The sequence below is a fragment of the Pseudophryne corroboree genome, chromosome 1 (assembly GCF_028390025.1).
Source record: "Pseudophryne corroboree isolate aPseCor3 chromosome 1, aPseCor3.hap2, whole genome shotgun sequence".
NCBI lineage: Eukaryota > Metazoa > Chordata > Amphibia > Anura > Myobatrachidae > Pseudophryne > Pseudophryne corroboree.
Window position 1 is genome coordinate 181,970,081 of NC_086444.1, and position 22,473 is coordinate 181,992,553.

General features: G+C 46.1%; 1 protein-coding gene across 1 annotated transcript in view; it reads right to left on the minus strand.

Annotated features, from left to right (window-relative positions):
- Window positions 1–10,677: 10,677 nt before the first annotated feature.
- TMEM167A (transmembrane protein 167A) overlaps window positions 10,678–22,473 on the minus strand; it is a 73,971-nt gene continuing 62,175 nt past the window's right edge. The window contains exon 4 of the mRNA XM_063963950.1: window positions 10,678–11,154. Within this exon, the coding sequence (XP_063820020.1) occupies window positions 11,084–11,154 (71 nt within the window). The 3' untranslated portion in view covers window positions 10,678–11,083. The remainder of the gene's footprint in view (window positions 11,155–22,473) is intronic.

Genomic DNA, 22,473 nt, shown 5'->3' on the forward strand with positions numbered 1-22,473 from the left:
CCCAATGGGCGGCGGCATAGGGTTTCCCCAGCTGCTAAAAACTGCTAGCGAGCGATCAACTCGGAATGACCCCCATCATGCATGATACGTAGATTCTACAATGCCACAGAGGACCTAATAAAGTGGTGAAATCTTTTTACTGCTTGGAAAGCAAACAAAATGATCAAATGTTGAGGCCATTTGGTCTCAAACAAATCACTTCGTAAGGCCACACTTGAAGTACAAAAATTAGTACTAAGTCTATCATGTACACAAATAACATATTGGGCGTTAAAGTCGGAAACTGCCATCTCTCCGACTGGACAGCAGTTCCGACTAGAATTGAATAGATCCCTTAGTCTCCAATAATTTAAACGTTAGTAGTAAATACAGCCTGTATTACCCAATTCACGATGAAGACATGATTCATATGGGATGCAGTTACTATACCGGCTGTCGGGATCCTGGCGTTCAGGAGACCAACGCCGGAATCCCGACAGCTGGTGAAATACCACAGCCCAGAATCCCGACAAACACGGTTTATTCACACTTGTTTGGTGGGTCCACACCACCAACCGAGTGGGAATATAATCTGTGGCGAGCGAAGTGGGCCACTGGGCTCAAAGCTGGGCGAGTGTTGTGAGCCCGCAAGGGGACTCGCTGCCTCTCTGCTGGGATTCCACCAGACGGGACACCGCTGACTGTATACTGACAGCTGGCATCCTGTCTGCTGGGATATCATATTATATTCCGATTCAAACAGACACTTGTAGCAATAAGCTTGTGTGAGAATTGTTTTATTAATTACCTATTGATTGTTCTATGAACATCGTTTGGAACTGAGATAATTGTATGGTATTGGATACTAAAAGCTTAGGATTGTGTATTATGAATTGAGACCGAGGTTACTTGGTTCTTTTTATTAATTTTAGCACCGGCCGTGTGTACATTTGTTTGTTGTATGTATAATTGTTTGTATGTGACAATAAATTCATAAAAATAGATATTCTGACTACGCAGCGCTTCAATTATTTGTATGTGTGAGAAACTTCACTGGATATCCATAAATTGCTGTTAAGGTGCAGAAGACTTGAGCCTGTAGAAATATGGGGGGGGGGGGGGGTCATTCCGAGTTGATCACAGCGCAGCGATCAGGCTAAAAAAACGGCAGTTCTGTGCATGCAGCGCAATGCGTACGGGCACAACGAATGATGTTGTTTTTCACAGGGTCTAGCGATGCATTTCAGTCGCACTGCTTGCCGCAGAGTGATTGATATGAAGTGGGCGTTTCTGGGTGGCAACTGACTGTTTTCAGGGAGTGTGCAGAAAAAGGCAGGTGTGCCAGGAAAAAGGCAGGCGTGGCTGGGCGAATGCCTGCGTTTTGTGACGTCAAATCCGGAACTGAATAGGTCTGAAGTGACTGCAAGCGCTGAATAGGTTTTGAGCTATTCTGAAACTACACAAATTTTTTTTGCAGGTGCTCTGCAATACAACCGTTAGCACTTCTGCTAAGCTAAAATACACTCCCAGTGGGCGGCGGCATAGCGTTTGCACGGCTGCTAAAACTAGCTAGCGAGCGATTAACTCAGAATGACCCCCATAGTCCATAAATCTGGTTAGCAGCAAAAGACCATATTAAGATCCTTTGCACTGGTGACAAGCAGGTAATCCTGGTGGCAGAGTAATTTTCTTAATGCATTTCACTGAGCTAAGTCACCCAGCTTCATCAGAAGTAATTCTCATTGTGACTAGGAGTCTAGTTTGTGGTATATGGCCTAGGTGGCAGAATTATATTAATGCACTTTGTGATTCTCATCTCTTTTATCAAGATCTAATTTTTAATTATATTAAACCTTTAATATCTCATCCATCTCTGTATTAATGTAGATTAACAAATTAGATTAATAGCGCCGGTTATTTATTTATTTTTATTTACACCTTTTGGGACTGACAACCCCTTTTCGGCTACTTTTGTTAGCGTGTTGGGATCAATGTTTTTCTATCATTATTATGGAGAAGGGCACCATGAGCGCAAGTTCTTGAACAGCACCTGGAGATGGGGTCCAGCACTTGTGGCAGGCATTTGTTGGCGTACCAGTCCCCCGTGATGGTGTGCTGCTGCATGAGTGGTACAGTAGCTACATGACATGTCTTGGCCACAAAAACAGCCTCCATCTGCTTGGCCACGATGCGCTTACAGTATGTCGGAATGCGGCACACGTCCAACTGGGGTCCACTGGGCAGACTGTTGTCTGGTCTCTAGGTTGAAACTGTAGATACATTATTCATCACCACTGATGATCACCCAGACAGTTTTAATGACCACCATTTGCATTTTGTGGCACCAAGTCACCAGAGTCGTCTTACGTTCTCAAGCTAGCTGATGGGGCACTCAGCATGCAGAAACCATGCTCAGTCCAAGCTTTTCATGTATCAAGCAGATGGATTCCGATGAGATGCCTATCTCCTTCTCTAACTTGGCCACGGTCATCATGGCATCCACCTCAACTATGGCCAGCACGGCAGCAACATTGTCCTCAGTGATGGCAGAAACAAGGTCAGACGCAGCGCTCCTGGTCTTCCAAGGACTGTCTCCCTCGCCAAAATTCTGCAAACCACTCAAAACACAGTGGTTTGGGAGGGTGCTTCCTCCCCAAAAGCAGCTTGCAGTCTGTCAAGACACTCCTGCTGTTGCAGACCACTCTTGTAGTTGTAGAAGACCACGGCTCTCCAGTGGCCTTTGTTAAGCTCCATACGGAGTTTTAATAAGAAGTAAACATGCGGACTTCTTTGGTGTGCAGTACTGATTATATATGGTTCTGTGCCTTGACATTTCACAATAACTTTATATAAGAGATAACAGGTTCACAACCAGTCAAATTGTGTCTACTCTACCTATGCCCGCTCAACAATGTTATTGATCGTGTCAGTGTTGGAAAAAAAAAAGGGAGGATTCTACATATATATATATATATATATATATATATATAAGAATTTACTTACCGATAATTCTATTTCTCGTAGTCCGTAGTGGATGCTGGGGACTCCGTCAGGACCATGGGGTTTAGCGGCTCCGCAGGAGACAGGGCACAAAAGTAAAAGCTTTAGGATCAGGTGGTGTGCACTGGCTCCTCCCCCTATGACCCTCCTCCAAGCCTCAGTTAGGATACTGTGCCCGGACGAGCGTACACAATAAGGAAGGATTTTGAATCCCGGGTAAGACTCATACCAGCCACACCAATCACACTGTACAACCTGTGATCTGAACCCAGTTAACAGCATGATAACAGCGGAGCATCTGAAAAGATGGCTCACAACAATAATAACCCGATTTTTGTAACAATAACTATGTACAAGTATTGCAGACAATCCGCACTTGGGATGGGCGCCCAGCATCCACTACGGACTACGAGAAATAGAATTATCGGTAAGTAAATTCTTATTTTCTCTGACGTCCTAAGTGGATGCTGGGGACTCCGTCAGGACCATGGGGATTATACCAAAGCTCCCAAACGGGCGGGAGAGTGCGGATGACTCTGCAGCACCGAATGAGAGAACTCCAGGTCCTCCTCAGTCAGGGTGTGCCCCTGACCAAGTATCAGCTCGGCAAAGTTGTAAAGCCGAGACCCCTCGGGCAGCCGCCCAAGATGAGCCCACCTTCCTTGTGGAATGGGCATTTACATATTTTGGCTGTGGCAGGCCTGCCACAGAATGTGCAAGCTGAATTGTACTACACATCCAACTAGCAATCGTCTGCTTAGAAGCAAGAGCACCCAATTTGTTGGGTGCATACAGGATAACAGCAAGTCAGTTTTCCTGACTCCAGCCGTCCTGGAAACTATATTTTCAGGGCCCTGACAACATCTAGCAACTTGGAGTCCTCCAAGTCCCTAGTAGCCGCAGGTACCACAATAAGCTGGTTCGGGTGAAACACTGACACCACCTTAGGGAGAAACTGGGGATGAGTCCGCAGCTCTGCCCTGTCCGAATGGACAATCAGATATGGGCTTTTTTGAGACAAACGCCGCCAATTCTGACACTCGCCTGGCCGAGGCCAGGGCCAACAGCATGGTCACTTTCCCTGTGAGATATTTCAAATCCACAGATTTGAGCGGTTTAAACCAATGTGATTTTAGGAATCCCAGAACTACGTTGAGATCCCACAGTGCCACTGGAGGCACAAAAGGGGGTTGTATATGTAGTACTCCCTTGACAAACTTCTGGACTTCAGAAACTGAAGCCAATTCTTTCTGGAAGAAAATCGACAGGGCCGAAATTTAAACCTTAATGGACCCCAATTTGAGGCCCATAGACACTCCTGTTTGCAGGAAATGCAGGAAACGACCGAGTTGAAATTTCTTCATGGGGCCTTCCTGGCCTCACACCACGCAACATATTTTCGCCACATGTGGTGATAATGTTGTGCGGTCACCTCCTTCCTGGCTTTGACCAGGGTAGGAATGACCTCTTCCGGAATGCCTTTTTCCCTTAGGATCCGGCGTTCAACCGCCATGCCGTCAAACGCAGCCGCGGTAAGTCTTGGAACAGACATGGTACTTGCTGAAGCAAGTCCCTTCTTAGCGGCAGAGGCCATGAGTCCTCTGTGAGCATCTCTTGAAGTTCCGGGTACCAAGTCCTTCTTGGCCAATCCGGAGCCACGAGTATAGTTCTTACTCCTCTACGTCTTATAATTCTCAATACCTTGGGTATGAGAAGCAGAGGAGGGAAGACATACACCGACTGGTACACCCACGGTGTTACCAGAACGTCCACAGCTATTGCCTGAGGGTCTTTTGACCTGGCGCAATACTTGTCCAGTTTTTTGTTCAGGCGGGACGCCATCATGTCCACCTTTGGTCTTTTCCAACGGTTCACAATCATGTGGAAGACTTCCCGATGAAGTCCCCACTCTCCCGGGTGGAGGTTGTGCCTGCTGAGGAAGTCTGCTTCCCAGTTGTCCACTCCCGGAATGAACACTGCTGACAGTGCTATCACATGATTTTCCGCCCAGCGAAAAATCCTTGCAGTTTCTGCCATTGCCCTCCTGCTTCTTGTGCCGCCCTGTCTGTTTACGTGGGCGACTGCCGTGATGTTGTCCCACTGGATCAATACCGGCTGACCTTGAAGCAGAGGTCTTGCTAAGCTTAGAGCATTGTAAATTGCCCTTAGCTCCAGTATATTTATGTGGAGAAAAATCTCCAGACTTGATCACACTCCCTGGAAATTTTTTCCCTGTGTGACTGCTCCCCAGCCTCTCAGGCTGGCCTCCGTGGTCACCAGCATCCAATCCTGAATGCCGAATCTGCGGCCCTCTAGAAGAAGAGCACTCTGTAACCACCACAGGAGAGACACCCTTGTCCTTGGAGATAGGGTTATCCGCTGATGCATCTGAAAATGCGATCCGGACCATTTGTCCAGCAGATCCCACTGAAAAGTTCTTGCGTGGAATCTGCCGAATGGAATCGCTTCGTAATAAGCCACCATTTTTCCCAGGACTCTTGTGCAATGATGCACTGACACTTTTCCTGGTTTTAGGAGGTTCCTGACTAGCTCGGATAACTCCCTGGCTTTCTCCTCCGGGAGAAACACCTTTTTCTGGACTGTGTCCAGAACCATCCCTAGGAACAGCAGACGTGTCGTCGGAAACGGCTGCGATTTTGGATATTTAGAATCCACCCGTGCTGTCGTAGAACTACTTGAGATAGTGCTACTCCGACTTCCAACTGTTCTCTGGACCTTGTCCTTATCAGGAGATCGTCCAAGTAAGGGATAATTAAGACGCCTTTTCTTTGAAGAAGAATCATCATTTCGGCCATTACTTTGGTAAAGACCCGGGGTGCCGTGGACAATCCAAACGGCAGCGTCTGAAACTGATAGTGACAGTTCCGTACCACGAACCTGAGGTACCCTTGGTGAGAAAGGCAATTTGGGACATGGAGGTAAGCATCCTTGATGTCCAGGGACACCATATAGTCCCCTTCTTCCTGGTTCGCTATCACTGCTCTGAGTGACTCCATCTTGATTTGAACCTTTGTATGTAAGTGTTCAAAGATTTCCCATTTAGAATAGGTCTCACCGAGCCGTCTGGCTTCAGTACCACAATATAGTGTGGAATAATACCCCTTTCCTTGTTGTAGGAGGGGTACTTTGATTATCACCTGCTGGGAATACAGCTTGTGAATTGTTTCCAATACTGCCTCCCTGTCGGAGGAAGACGTTGGTAAAGCAGACATCAGGAGCCTGCGAGGGGGAGACGTCTCGAATCTCCAGTCTGTACCCCTGGGATACTACTTGTAGGATCCAGGGGTCCACTTGCGAGTGAGCCCACTACGCGCTGAAACTCTTGAGACGACCCCCCACCGCACTTGAGTCCGCTTGTACGGCCCCAGCGTCATGCTGAGGACTTGGCAGAAGCTGTGGAGGGCTTCTGTTCCTGGGAATGGGCTGCCTGCTGCAGTCTTCTTCCCTTTCCTCTATCCCTGGGCAGATATGACTGGCCTTTTGCCCGCTTGCCCTTATGGGGACGAAAGGACTGAGGCTGAAAAGACGGTGTCTTTTTCTGCGGAGATGTGATTTGGGGTAAAAAAGGTGGATTTTCCAGCTGTTGCCGATGCCACCAGGTCCGATGGACCGACCCCAAATAACTCCTCCCCTTTATACGGCAATACTTCCATGTGCCGTTTGGAATCTGCATCACCTGACCACTGTCGTGTCCATAAACATCTTCTGGCAGATATGGACATCGCACTTACTCTTGATGCCAGAGTGCAAATATCCCTCTGTGCATCTCGCATATATAGAAATGCATCCTTTAAATGCTCTATAGTCAATAAAATACTGTCCCTGTCACGGGTATCAATATTTTCAGTCAGGGAATCCGACCAAGCCACCCCATCCGACCAAGCCACCCCAGCGCTGCACATCCAGGCTGAGGCGATCGCTGGTCGCAGTATAACACCAGCATGTGTGTATATACCTTTTTAGGATATTTTCCAGCCTCTCAGCTGGCTCCTTGAGGGCGGCCCTATCTGGGGACGGTACCGCCACTTGTTTTGATAAGCGTGTGAGCGCCTTATCCACCCTAAAGGGTGTTTCCCAACGCGCCTTAACTTCTGGCGGGAAAGGGTATACCGCCAATAATTTTCTATCGGGGGAAACCCACGCATCATCACACACTTCATTTAATTTATCTGATTCAGGAAAAACTACAGGTAGTTTTTTCACACCCCACATAATACCCTTCTTGTGGTACTTGTAGTATCAGAAATATGTAACACCTCCTTCATTGCCCTTAACATGTAACGTGTGGCCCAAAAGGAAAATACGTTTGTTTCTTCACCGTCGACACTGGAGTCAGTGTCCGTGTCTGTGTCGACCGACTGAGGTAAATGAGCGTTTTACAGCCCCTGACGGTGTTTGAGACGCCTGGACAGGTACTAATTTGTTTGCCGGCCGTCTCATGTCGTCAACCGACCTTGCAGCGTGTTGACATTATCACGTAATTCCTTAAATAAGCCATCCATTCCGGTGTCGACTCCCTAGAGAGTGACATCACCATTTCAGGCAATTGCTCCGCCTCCTCACCAACATCGTCCTCATACATGTCGACACACACGTACCGACACACAGCACACACACAGGGAATGCTCTGATAGAGGACAGGACCCCACTAGCCCTTTGGGGAGACAGAGGGAGAGTTTGCCAGCACACACCAAAAACGCTATAATTATACAGGGACAACCTTTATATAAGTGTTTTTCCCTTATAGCATTTTAATATATATATACATATCGCCAAATAAGTGCCCCCCCTCTCTGTTTTAACCCTGTTTCTGTAGTGCAGTGCAGGGGAGAGCCTGGGAGCCTTCCCACCAGCATTTCTGTGAGGGAAAATGGCGCTGTGTGCTGAGGAGAATAGGCCCCGCCCCCTTTTCGGCGGGCTTCTTCTCCCGTTTTTCTGAGACCTGGCAGGGGTTAAATACATCCATATAGCCCCCAGGGGCTATATGTGATGTATTTTTTAGCCAGAATAAGGTACTATCATTGCTGCCCAGGGCGCCCCCCCCCCCAGCGCCCTGCACCCTCAGTGACCGCTGCTATGAAGTGTGCTGACAACAATGGCGCACAGCTGCAGTGCTGTGCGCTACCTTATGAAGACTGAAGAGTCTTCTGCCGCCGTTTCTGGACCTTCACTTTTCGGCATCTGCAAGGGGGGTCGGCGGCGCGGCTCCGGGACGAACCCCAGGGTGAGACCTGTGTTCCGACTCCCTCTGGAGCTAATGGTGTCCAGTAGCCTAAGAAGCCAATCCATCCTGCACGCAGGTGAGTTCACTTCTCTCCCCTAAGTCCCTCGTAGCAGTGAGCCTGTTGCCAGCAGGACTCACTGAAAATAAAAAACCTAACAAACTTTTACTCTAAGCAGCTCTTTAGGAGAGCCACCTAGATTGCACCCTTCTCGGCCGGGCACAAAAATCTAACTGAGGCTTGGAGGAGGGTCATAGGGGGAGGAGCCAGTGCACACCACCTGATCCTAAAGCTTTTACTTTTGTGCCCTGTCTCCTGCGGAGCCGCTAAACCCCATGGTCCTGACGGAGTCCCCAGCATCCACTTAGGACGTCAGAGAAATATATATATATATATATAGAAAATGGAAGGCGGCACTCAGGAGACTTTCTTGAAGGTAGAAAACGTGCTTTTAATGTGTAACGTTTCGGGAGACGTACTCCCTTCTTCAGGACACAGCAATACAAGTGATCACAGTGAAAAAACAAACTTAAATACCTTACCAGTTCCTGGCTCGGCCACCTCCGTCACGGCCAGCGGCGTCCCGACCTCCGGAGCCCGCACTAAATTAAGCCTAAATTGCTTTCTCTGAGGCAGGGTATAGATGCAAGGTTCAGTATGGTTAATAGAGTACGCATTCCCCCAGTAACACGTGAAGGGTTACCCAGAATTTAGTAGTCAGTGCATCTAAGCTAGAGCACTGGAATCATTAATAAGTTCCAGACAGATGTATACATGGGGACCCACGTACCTGTGAGAGAGGTAGGGGTTTCCCCCTCCAACTGCTGGCTGATTGACGAGGGTAGAGTTTATATAGCTGTAGATCTGTATGGTAGTCTGCTGTATGCGTACCCATCGAGATTAGACATAACAATTGACAGCAGTATGTGTCTTTATGTTTTTCACTTAATTATGTTAGTATGTACTCTTTAGGTGAGATTAGTTGTAGATCACAGATTTTTATGGAACATAACATGTTCTTCACATTATCTATTGTGCACAGCACTGTGTGCCTTTTTGGCATTAGATGTGTCTTTTAAATATTTATGCATTGCTATATCCATGCAAGTGGTCCGATTTGCACAGTTTGTCATATCTATGTATTTTCTTTTGGTTGTCATGGCAACATGTTGCCATGACTATACAGGTTCCCTGCTCGTGTGGGTCCTCCCCGCGGCTGCGTCGCCCGGCAACGGAGCAACGTCATCCGGAAGGGGCGGGTACTGCCGAAACCGGAAGTGCGGGCTCCGGAGGTCGGGACGCCGTTGGCCGTGACGGAGGTGGCCGAGCCAGGAACTGGTAAGGTATTTAAGTTTGTTTTTTCACTGTGATCACTTGTATTGCTGTGTCCTGAAGAAGGGAGTACGTCTCCCGAAACGTTACACATTAAAAGCACGTTTTCTACCTTCAAGAAAGTCTCCTGAGTGCCGCCTTCCATTTTCTATATCCAGAGCTATCTTGCTTAAGGAGGGCACCGGAGCAGATTCCCTGCGGGAAAGAGGAGTGCCAGACCAAGGAGAGTGTTATATATATATATATATATATATATATATATAAAAAACATAAGATGTCCAAGGTCTGGCACTCCCCGCTTACCAACTTATCCACGCTCGGTGCCCTCACAGGGATTCAACATAGTACACGGAAAGGTGCTGCACTCAATCTTTTTGTTCAATAAAGATTTACATGCATTGTTTCAACTGTATCAACGTTTTAATATCTTATTCATATTGTCATCAGAATATGAGCACGGAGGAGGCGACACTGGGCATCATTCCCAAAAATATGTGCGTGTAAGCCCCGTTTACTGGGAGTGGCGAGGCCAGTGTCTGCGTCTTCTAAAGCATATTTACTTGCCTCGGCAGTGCGGCCAAACTGTAGGGGTTCATTATATATATAATTTATATAGTCTATGGAAACAGCCCGTCACTCAGTTATCCCCGTAGGGGTATCGCTCCGGTGCCCTCCTAGGGGTATGGTAGCCCCAATATGCAGAATAGAGGGGAACGGCGGCACTCAGAGTCTTTCACATCCAAGTTAATCAAAGTAAAAAGTGCATTTATTGACCAACAGGGGCTAATCCCACTCGTGTCCATGACACCCATAGAGTGGGAATAGAACTTGTGGCGAGCTCGCAAGGGCTTTATTGCGCTTGACCCCCCCCCCCCCAAACCTTACGGCCACCTAACAGCCGGGATCGGTATTGTGAACGGCGACCTCCTGATCGCCCATCACACATACCCAACCAGTTACAAAAGTGTCTATTTTCTTTGACGTCCTGTTTGTCAATAATATTTTTAATTTATTGAAAGCTTGAAAATAAAGCAATTAGTACTTTTACAAATTTGCACAAGGTTTTTCAAAATATCATATGTAAACATGGGACAAAAATATAATAAAAATTACTTTCTAAAAACAGGTTATAAATTTAATTTTATTAAGTAAATCAGCTGCGGTAAATGAAAAAGAAGGTTTTGCAAATTTTTGAATAATTTACTAAGGCTTTCTAAAAAGGTGGTTTCTTTCACAAGAACAATTTGACTTTCAAAATCAAAGGATCTGAATAATATTTTGAAGAAAGAAAAAAAAAAACAACCCACAAAAAAATAAAATAAAAAAAAAACTATAAAGACTTAAATTATGCACGGACTGAAAATGTTCTCCAATTCCTCTGTAAGACCATCTTGGTCCCAAAACATGCAGTTTTAACTTTCAAATACACTCAGCGCTTCAAACGAGAAATTCTTTATAAACATATCAATGGTCATGAAGATACAGAATCCACGAGAAAATAAATGTTTAAAGAGGAGGTCCTTGGGAGACTATTGCATGAACAGTATACTGAAAGCCATCACAACACAGCATACGGCAACATATGGACTTTTCCGTTCACCTGGGAAATAAAATATACAAGAGATAAAATAACATGTTAAGATTTAAAGTCAAGACATCACAATACTGTACCTTTTATGTTGCAAAAAACTATTAAACTACAGAATAAACTGTAAGCTTGAGACGTAAAAAGCATAGTCTAAATAAAAGAGCCCAGGGCTGCACAAATGGGGAGACCTGTTCAAGACAAAAATGTTTTTGGCATATGAAGTCACCTTGAAATATATCATGTGTATGTATTTCCCTTGTGTGCAAGACAGCATGTCAATCATGGCGATAAACATTATGATACATGGCTATAGTGCCTAGTGAACTAAACAATCTGTGATGAATTTAGACAGGCATTGGTATGGTGTGAAGCTAGACTGTGTTTGAGGATATTTATTCAGAATTCTGTTTGAGTTGGCAGCAGTACATTGTTATAATGAATGTGCCGATTTATGAAAAGCAATTCTGGTTCATAGATCATGCGTGTCAGACCAGCGCTTTGGGGGCTGCATGCGGCCATCTCCTTTCTAGTTTGCAGCCCTTGGCAGCATTCACTACTTCTAAGTGAATGAGAGTTTCACCAAGTGAAAAGGTTTAATATTATCTATTTTAGGGATCTTACATTATTTACCAGCTGGTTTACCAACACTGATGTTTTCAGATGGTTTTATTTAAAACTGACTGAAAATGTCAACATGTTCTAATGTAATATGCAAAGGTGGTCATTCTAGATAAGTCAAAAAATAGGGGAGGGGGATGTTAACCCCTGAAATATTTCAGTTCTTCTAGCAAATGTGCACGTACTGCTATAAATCAGGATACACAGGGGGTAATTCAGAGTTGATCGTAGCAGCAAACTTCTTAGCAGTTGGGCAACACCATGTGTACTGCGGGGGGGGGGGGGGGGGGGGGAGATATAACACGTGCAGAGACAGTTAGATTTGGGCGAGTTATATTGTTTCTGTGCAGGGTAAATAGTACTTGCTGCTTTATTTTTACACTGCAATTTAGATTTCAGTTTGAACACACCCCGTCCAAATCTAACTCTCTCTGCATGTTATATCTGCCCTCCCTGCAATGCACATGGTTTTAACCAACTGCTAACAAACTTGCTGCTGCGATCAACTCTGAATTACCCCCATAGAACTTGACACTGAGGCCCACTTGGGTGCAATCAGTATTTATAACTTGCATTATACACCACTAAGGGCTTTATTCAATAAGAATCGGGTCCATTCCAACATGCAGTTGTCGGAATGGACCCGTCAACCCCTATTCAAAAGAGCGGCCAAATCTGACTATCTGATTTGGCCGTTCCCGGATTCCTGACTTGCTGCAGCTGTCAACGCTGCGGGTGCGCTGACAGCAGCAGCAGAGGGAGCTGTCAGCAGTGCCGGGGGTGAGGGAGGATCTGTCAGCGGCACCAAGGGTGAGATGTCTGCGGCGGTGGGGGGATCAGTCAGCAGCGCCAGGGGTGAGGAGGGATCTGTCAGCGGCGCCGGGCGTGAGATGTCTTCGGCGGTGGGGGGAGCAGCAGGGAGAGCAGTGGAGGAGATGGAGTGGACGGAGGGAAGAGAGAAGGAGACGGGGAAGCAGCGGCTGCAGCAGTGGAGGCTCACGGCAGCATCCACCCGGCTACAGCAAGCGGGACCTCGCTTGCTGGAGCTGGGTGGATACTGCAGCTGGGTTCCTGCTCTCCCCGCTGCTCCCCCGTCTCCTGGTCTCAGCTCCCTCATCTCAATCGGACTTATTTTAAAGTCGGATAGAGATTGTCGGAAACAGGGCTAAAACCTGTCAGGTTTGGCCCCACTTCCGACAATGCACGCTGATCGGCGGCTGAAGCCGCCGATCAGCGTGCATTCTGACAAGTCGGGTTTCTCGACTTGTCGGAATAAACAGGGCCCTAATGAATAGGTCGGAACCCCTTCCGACCTAAAACTGTCGGAAGCAGTTTTAGGTCAGAAGCGGTTGTCTTTCCGACAAGACAGCAGCTTCCGACAGTTATTGAATATACCCCTAAGTATCTAATATGCTGATGGTTTCACTCATCATGATAACCCGGTACACATATATTTTAGCTACGGTAAACTGGTGTCAGCAAATGCACCAAATACTATATATTCCACACTAGGGTGGGTTGAAAAGAACTTTTTTCGAGGACCAAATTCTAATAGCACAGAAAAGTTGCCTCTTTGGGCCAGTAAAACATGTTGAAAACTTCAGCTCGATCGGTTAATATCTTCTGTCAGAAGCAGAGGCCTGAATTCTGAAAATTTTAGTAAAAAAAAAAATTTAAATTGCAATTTCTGGGAAGCTGCCACAATTCAGGGGTGGGGTGGGGGGCTAAAGACTTGTTGGGACTTGCGCTTGTGACTACCGTCAGCCACTCCCCCTACTAGCCAACTGGCCTTGGGGTGGCTGTAGAGCAAAGGAGACAGTGCCGCGCTACACGCCGGGCTAGGGTCATGTTCGGACCTGTACTTGCTCTTTGCGTTTGCCACTTGTGACTGCCAGTACACATTAGCCTCTTTGTAATCCGCTGTTGCGGAATTATGCTGACGATTCTGTGACAATAGCAATCAGGTGTTCTTGGGGGCAGAGAGGTTTTGTCCTGCTTGCTACTGTTTACGGCGTACTTGTGTGATTATTGTAAGTAACCATGGTCATGACGTTTGATTGCCCCGTTTGGCAATCCAAAAAATTTAGTGTACTCTCAGCTTCCCACTTATGAGGACGTCCTCAGATGTTGTTGCCATGAAAGACGAAATCTGGGTATTGAGAGTGTTGAAACAAGGAACACTTATTTTCGGTGACTGCTGACAGAGTAGCAAAGAAAGTGATTAATATTTATGAAAAAGCATCTATTCCATCTGTCACTTTCACGGTTCCGGTATGAATGGTCAACCATGTTATGGTCGACAGTCATTAGGTCGACCACTATTGGTCGACATTGACATGGTCGACATGGACACATGGTCGACATGAGTTTTTAAACTTTTTTGGGTGTCGTTTTTTGCGTAAAAGTGACTGGGAACCCCAATTAGTGCACCGCTTCGCTCGCCATGCTTCGGGAATGGTGCCTTCGCTCCGCTACCGCTTCGCTCGGCACAGATTACCGTTCCAATCGTAGTTCACGTGGATCGTAAAGTATGGAAAAGTTCCCCAAAAGAAAAAAAAAAAGTAAAAAAACTCATGTCGACCTTTTCATGTGTCGACCTTTCACGCGCCGACCATTTTCATGTGTCGACCATGTGTCCATGTCGACCATGTCAATGTCGACCAATAGTGGTCGACCTAATGACTGTCGACCATAACATGGACGACCATCTAAACGGATACCCACTTTCACATGCGTTAAACTAATTATTGCAGAGTACCACAATAAATACAGGGTAGTAAAAAAGGAATTGCACAGTGCACATAGAAGCCCAGCTCATCAAGAACATGCTGACGACTTTAAGGCAAATGCACGCAAACTGTTTATTGTGGCCTGCAAGTGCAAAGATTTTCAATCTTGCTCTTGTCCGAAGGATCAGAAAGTACCTTCGAAGAAGCAGGCTTTCCTCCTGGACCAGAGGGGCGACCGCGTTGGTCGCATAGGAGGTATTGATGTTTCTGAAACTGAGAAACTTCTTAAAAGATCAGTTCATCTCAAGTAGATACTCCAAAGAGAGTCCAAGGTTGCAAGGTGAGAGGATAACGCTTCATGCTCCAAATCTTCATCAATGCACTTGATAGGAAAAGAACATTTGGAGAGTGAATCGCCCAATAGTGACCAGTTGTACTCACCATCATTAAATCTATTAGAATTCAAACCTCGAAAAAAAAAAAAAAAATTCCGTCCCACTCTATACCACACCAACCATCACTACTGTGTAATAAGTAATATATTTAGTATAACTAGATGCCATAAGAATCATGAAATATCAGTTCAGGTATAAAAAAAGCAAGATTTTTGGTGCTTACTGTTAAATCTCTTTCAGAGTCCATCTAGGGGACAATTCTAGACCATGGGGTTAGTGAGGGTTGAGAAGCCAGCACTTAATAGATTACCTTTTTAGGGTATATAAACTCCTCTCCCTAACCCCTTACTCCGTTTATACTTAATAAGCTCTAAGGATAGGTTGAAAAACTAAGGACAGTATTACCTCCTTCTCATACGTACAACCAAAATAAGGGAGGGACAGAATTGTCCTCCAGATGGACGGTAAGCACCGAAAATCTCGTTTTCTCCTTCATCCTTCTGCGGTACACTTTTAGACCATGGAGATGTACAAAAGCTGCCCCTAGGGGAGGGCATGTTCAGCTTTAGCTGGATCGTCGGCCAATATTTCCTGAAGAATGGTAATCACTGACAACACGGCCAGTATGGTGCTACGAGAATGACCATCTGAGCTTCCCGATGGATCCGCTGAATGACCCGAGAAAGCATAGCCAGGGGCGGAAATAGGTAACCCAGGTGGAACATCAAAAAAGCTGCCATGGCATCCACCAATGATGCCCTCAGATCTTGTGAATGAGCACCATATCGAGGAAGCTTATTGTTCAAATGCGAAGCCATGAGGTCGATGTCTTGTCTGGATAGACGCTCCGCAAACACATTCTGGTGTAACTCGAATTCTCCTGTGTGCACCTTGCCGCAACTTAGGAAGTCAACCTCCTAGTTGTACATCCCTGGAATGTGAATTGCGAAGATTGCTGGAATCCAAACTTCTGCCCACTTGAGGCAGAAGTGCAATACCTCCTGCATTATATGCCAACTGCGTGTGCCACCTTATTTGTTGATGTAAGCCACTTCCATGGCATTGTCCACTGGATACGCACCGGTAAGTCTTGCAGAAAGGACTGGGCCTGCACCAAGGCCAAACAAATCACCCTTCACTCCAGAATTTTGATTGTTGATTACTGAGCAGACCACTGCCCTTATTTATTTTATTTATTATCAGTTTCTTATATAGCACAGCATATTCCGTTGCGCTTTACAATTAGAACAACAGTAATAGAACAAAACTGGGTAAAAACAGACAGACAGAGGTAGGAAGGCCCTGCTCTCAAGCTTACAATCTATAGGGAAATAGGCATAGATACACAAGGATAGATGCTATCTATTGCATAATGGTCCACCAGATTGCTAGATTCTTAATGGGTTGTATGATGATACCCCGCAATATTTGCCAAAAGTCAGGAGGGTGTGAGACTAAAGAAAGACAAGATATGTGATGTTATGAATACTGTACAGAGAGGATGTTATTATATAGGGAAGGACTGAAGGTTATGTGGGTGGGTCTGGAATTTGATTGGCTTGTCTGAAGAGGTGAGTTTTCAGGGAACGTTTAAAGGTTTGGAGACTAGAGGCGAGTCTTACAGTGCGTGGGAGGGCATTCCACAGAGTGGGTGAAGCCAGGATAAAGTCCTGTAATTTAATGCGTGTGGATGAGAGACGTAGATCTTGTGCAGAGCGGAGAGGTCGGGTAGGGAGATATTTTGAGATGAGTGAAGAGATGTATGTTGGTGCAGTTTGGTTAATAGCCTTGTATGTGAGTAAAAGTATTTTATATTTAATACGGAATAATACCGGTAACCAATGGAGGGACTGACAGAGCGGATCTGCAGATGAGGAACGCCCTTGCAGAAGCCTGTTAAGCTGGTATATGTGGTAACAATGACCCAATTCTAGATTGACAGCAGAGAACCCCTTGTCAAATTTGGTCTGTAGAGCCACTAAAAAAAAAGACTGACGAGCCTGTGTTGACAGTCTGAACATCTGCCTGTCCAGTCGAACATCTGTTTTCGACCAATAACAGAGCAGTTAGTTTTGCAGTGGCCTGGCATGAAATCTGGTGAACAGGACGCCACCATCTTTCCCAGCAGCTTCATAGACATGAGAATTGAGACTTGCGAAAGTAACAAAACAGAGTTCTCACTCCTGACTGGATATCATGAACTTTCTCTTGTGAGAGAAAAACCCTTTGACACCAAGTTTCAAAAAGGAGACCCTGAAACACCATCCTTCGCAAAGGACTTAGGTTGAATTTGGGAAAGTTTATCATTCATCCAAAATTCTGGAGTGTGTCCAACATCAATTGAAGATGTTGCTGCAACAGGGCCACTGACGGAGCTTTGATAAAAAAGATCATCCAGATAGGGTATACGAGTTATACCCAACTGCTTGAGCAGAGAGATCATGTGTGCCATGAGCTTTGGTCTGTCAACAACACCCAGAGTCTTCAGTGTTCTCCGCACACTTTAAATTACGGGGGGTCCCCCAAACAAGCATCCCCTCATCACCCGGCAGCCAAGACCCCCTGTTGCTCGGAAGCTCTTACTGCCACTGTGTCCCCTGTGGATTGCCCGGTAGCCCCAGTAATGTGCGCGTCCCCTGACAGTCACATGTTTGTGGCGGAAAGAATGCTGGACGGAGCTCCGGATGTGACATCAGCCTCAGTCACATGATCTCTGTAGCACTCAATATGGCATCCGGGGATGTGCACACTGTGACGTTGATGGAGAGCAGAGATCCCTCCTGTTGCTTAAAAGGAAGAGGCGCCCTGTCTGGGAGGGAACAGACGCCCGAGCATATTGAAGAGAGTGGTCGTCCAGCGTCCACTCTGTTCTTTATATCACTGTGTCTTGGGTCAGGAGCAGTAAAAACAACTTTATGGAGCTAGCAAGTGGGGGCAAAGACTTGTTTAAGTATCTGACAACTGTTTGTGGGGCAATTAGTAATTTGAAAAGCTGTTTAAAAAACAATTGTGCCAGCACGTGGGGGCAAAGAGCTCTGTTGTTTAAATATCGGAGAGCTGTTTGTGGGGGCAGTCAGTATTCTGAAAAGCTGTTTAAAAAACTATTGTGCCAGCAAGTGTGGTCAGTATCTGAAAGCTAATTAAAAAATAACTGTGCCAGCAACTGTGGCCAGTATCTGCAGACTTTGATTATGAAAAAGTTGCAGATGACTGGGCCTCTAAGAAGAGGAGAATATATAAAAATCTCAAGTTTAAATCAATATGGTCATGATTAACACATTTTATTATTGTGAAGGGCCTACCCGGCTACTTCTTGATGCCACCCGACTGGAAAAAACAAGAACAATGGGCTGTGTTTGGAACTGAAAGTGCCTCAGTAGATGACTATGTCCTTTCCAAATGCGGATCTGTAGATTGGTGTCCTTGATGCCTATGGAAGCCAAATATTTTGCCTCTTCCATAGAGCTGATGACTAATTGTACAGACTCTATCTTCAACTTTTCCAGGTGTAGGTAAGGTTTTAATCACTTTAGATTGAGAATTGGACGGAAGGACCCGTCCAGCTTGTCCACCAAGAAAAATAAGGATTTTTGTTTACTTACCGTAAAATCTTTTTCTCTGATTCCATCTGGGGGACGCTGCGTCTTTACTGATGGGTTAGAGTGTGTGGGAGAGAGCTTTGGCACAGAACCTATAAAAACGAACTCCTTCCCCTCTAACCCCTCCCATCTCCAGCCTTACTAGCATATCACCTCAGTTAACGTTTAGCAAAGCAGGAAGAGGCAGACAGAATATAACCAAAAAACCAGACAAAAATACAGGAGGGATCGCAGCGTCCCCCAGATGGAATCAGAGAAAGAGATTTTACGGTAAGTAAACAAAAATCCTATTTCTCAGTCATCCATCTGGGGGATGCTGCGTCTGTACTGATGGGATTTCCCAAAGCCAGGTAAATAGGAAGAATCAGACGGCAGTCGTCTGTAAAATTTGACGCCCAACAGAGGCAGTCTCCAAACCAAAAGTATGAAAACGGTAAAACTTGGTGAAAGTATGCACGGAAGACCAAGTTGCCGCTCTACACAACTGCTCAACTGAAACACCACCCCAAACAGCCCAAGAGGCTCCAACAGCCCTAGTCGAATGAGCCCTCAACGAGTCAGGAACAGGTAATGCTGAAGAAACATAGGCCTGCCGAATAGCAGAAGTAACCCAACGTGCCACCGTGCTTTTAGAAGCTGGCCAGCCACATTTGAGTGCATTAATCAGAACTAACAAGGTATCCGTACGACGAATATAGACTCTGTACGGGACAAATAAATGCGTAAGGCTCAAACCACATCCAACAACGCCAAATTACAATCTTTTCCAGAAGACTCTGGAACAAACGTTGGAAGCACTATGTCCCGATTCATATGGAAGGCTGACACAACCTTTGTTAAGGAGGAAGGCTTCGTACGAAGGACCACTCGATCGTCGTGAAAGACCAACAAAGGTGTTCTGCAAGAAAGCGCCACTAACTCAGAAACACGACTGGCCGTAGCAATGGCCAAAAGAAAAAACACCTTCAGACTAAGGAAACATAATTCATAATTCTAGTGGCTCAAACGGAGGTTTCTGGTGAGTCCGAAGAACCAGGTTTAAATCCCAGGGTGGAACGAGAAGAACAAACGGAGGTTGAATCCGGAGGACACCCTGAAGGAATGTCTGAACCTCCGGAATGAGAGCCAATCTTTTTTGAAAAAGAACCAACAATGCTGAAACTTGACCCTTAAGGGAGGACAAACGAAGCCCTTTAGTTAGACCATCCTGAAGGAAGCAGGTGCGGTAACAGGGGAAATGGTGGAACCACATATCCCAGTTGAAAATGCCACGGAGTTGTCAATGCATCGATTAGCGTTGCTTGAGGTTCGACAGCCGTACTGGGGTAGTTTTCGGTTGAGACGAGATGCCATGAGGTCGATGTCGGGTGTTCCCCATAGAGACATGAGGGTCAGAAAGACTTCTTGATGCAGTTCCCATTCTCCCGAATGTATCATGTGACGGCTTAAGTAATCTGCTTCCCAGTTGTCGCGCCTGGAATGTGAATTGCGTAGATGGTCGGAATCCACGTTCCGTCGGCTGGAGAATATGGGCGACATCCTTCATGACTCTCCAGCTGCGAGTCCCACCTTGTACTAAAATATATAGAAAGGAACTGTGCCTGCACTCTCCAGGCACAAAACTTAAACTGAGGTGATATGCTAATCAGGCTGGAGATGGGAGGGATTAGAGGGGGGAGGAGTTTGTTTTTATAGGTTCTGTGCCAAAGCTCCCTCCCACACTCTAAACCAGAGGTTCTCAAACTCGGTCCTCGGGGGCACACACAGTGCATGTTTTGCAGGTAACCCAGCAGGTGCACAGGTGTATTAATTACTCACTGACACATTTTAAAAGGTCCACAGGTGGAGCTAATTATTTCACTTGCGATTCTGTGAGACCTGCAAAACATGCACTGTGTGTGCCCCCGAGGACCGAGTTTGAGAACCTCTGCTCTAAACCATCAGTACAGACGCAGCGTCCCCCAGATGCATGACAGAGAAAGATCTGAATAAAACTCCACTCCCTGTTGGTCTACAGGAACCAGAACAATTACCCCAGAATCAAAAAGAGAAGAGACTGAATGATGGCCCTTCTCACTGATCCTGAGGAAAAGGGGTAGTGAAGAAATGGTCTGGGACTGGACCCACCAGTTCTAGAATGTAAACTCTGGATACAATTCCACTCACCCAAAGGTCTGGGCTGGATTGATTCCAAACCGCCCAAAACTTGAGTAAATGGGCCCCCAACACCTGAACATGGACCGGAGCACCCAAGGTGTCATGCAGAATGTTTTTCTGTTTAAGTTTCTAACATCGTGCCTTGCTGCAAGGCACCACAACAAGACTGAGGGGCTGCCGGAAGTGAGAGGGGTTGCTGGAAGTGAGAGGGGTTATGTAGGCGAGGGAGTCAGCAGTTAACTGTTTTAGTGCCAGACTCCAATGGTCATATGCATAACCCAGACTAATTGAGTCTCCACTGGATGAATGATAGAGGAACAGACTTTTCTGTTCATCTTTTTTGGTGTTTCTTCGGTCGCGTGACCCACCATAGAAACCAGCATATAGAAGGAAAAAAAATAAAAACACAGTGTGCACTGATTGTTACACTGTATTAAGAACCATTAAAATATCATAACTATATTTAGGGATATCATAATCAATACCAAGGATAATAAGATTTTAAACCTACCGGTAAATCTATTTCTCCTAGTCCGTAGAGGATGCTGGGGACTCCGTAAGGACCATGGGGTATAGACGGGCTCCGCAGGAGATAGGGCACCTAAAAAGAACTTTGACTATGGGTGTGCACTGGCTCTTCCCTCTATGCCCCTCCTCCAGACCTCAGTTAGAGAACTGTGCCCAGAGGAGATGGACAATACAAGGCAGGATTTAGCAATCCAAGGGCAAGATTCATATTAGCCCTTGGTATGATTGGTGTAATCATACCATGTAACCTGGAACATACATAACCAGTTAACAGTATGAACAAACGACAGTAACGGTCCAAGACCTATTCCAACTGTAACATAACCCTTATGTAAGCAACAACTATATACAAGTCTTGCAGAGTTTCCGCACTGGGACGGGCGCCCAGCATCCTCTACGGACTAGGAGAAATAGATTTACTGGTAGGTTTAAAATCTTATTTTCTCTTACGTCCTAGAGGATGCTGGGGGCTCCGTAAGGACCATGGGGTTTATACCAAAGCATCCAATCGGGCGGGATAGTGCGTATGACTCTGCAGCAGCGACTGAGCAAACGCTAGGTCCTCATCAGCCAGGGTATCAAACTTGTAGAATTTAGCAAAAGTGTTTGACCCTGACCAAGTCGCCGCTCGGCAAAGCTGTAATGCCGAGACGCCTCGGGCAGCCGCCCAAGAAGAGCCCACCTTCCTAGTGGAATGGGCTTTAACCGAATTTGGTACCGGCAATCCAGCCGTAGAATGAGCCTGCTGGATTCCTAATTTCCTAATTTTAGCCGTTCTGGCTACATAAATCTTTAAGGCCCTGACAACATCCAGGGATCTGGAATCCTCCAGGTCACTTGTAGCCACAGGCACCACAATGGGTTGATTCATATGGAACGAAGAAACCACTTTAGGCAAAAATTGCGGACGTGTCCTCAATTCAGCTTGATCCACATGAAAAATCAAGTAGGGGCTCTTGTGTGACAAAGCCGCCAATTCAGACACTCGCCTTGCTGATGCCAAGGCCAACAGCATGACCACCTTCCAGGTAAGAAATTTCAACTCAACCTTGTTAAGCGGTTCAAACCAGTGTAATTTTAGGAACTGCAACACCACGTTCAGGTCCCATGGTGCCACTGGAGGCACAAAAGGAGGCTGGATATGCAGCACTCCCTTTACAAACGTCTGGACTTCTGGAAGAGAAGCCAATTTCTTCTGAAAGAAAATCGAGAGGGACGAAATCTGTACCTTAACAGAGCCTAATTTCAGGCCCATATCCACTCCTGTCTGTAGGAAGTGGAGAAAACGACCCAGATGAAAATCTT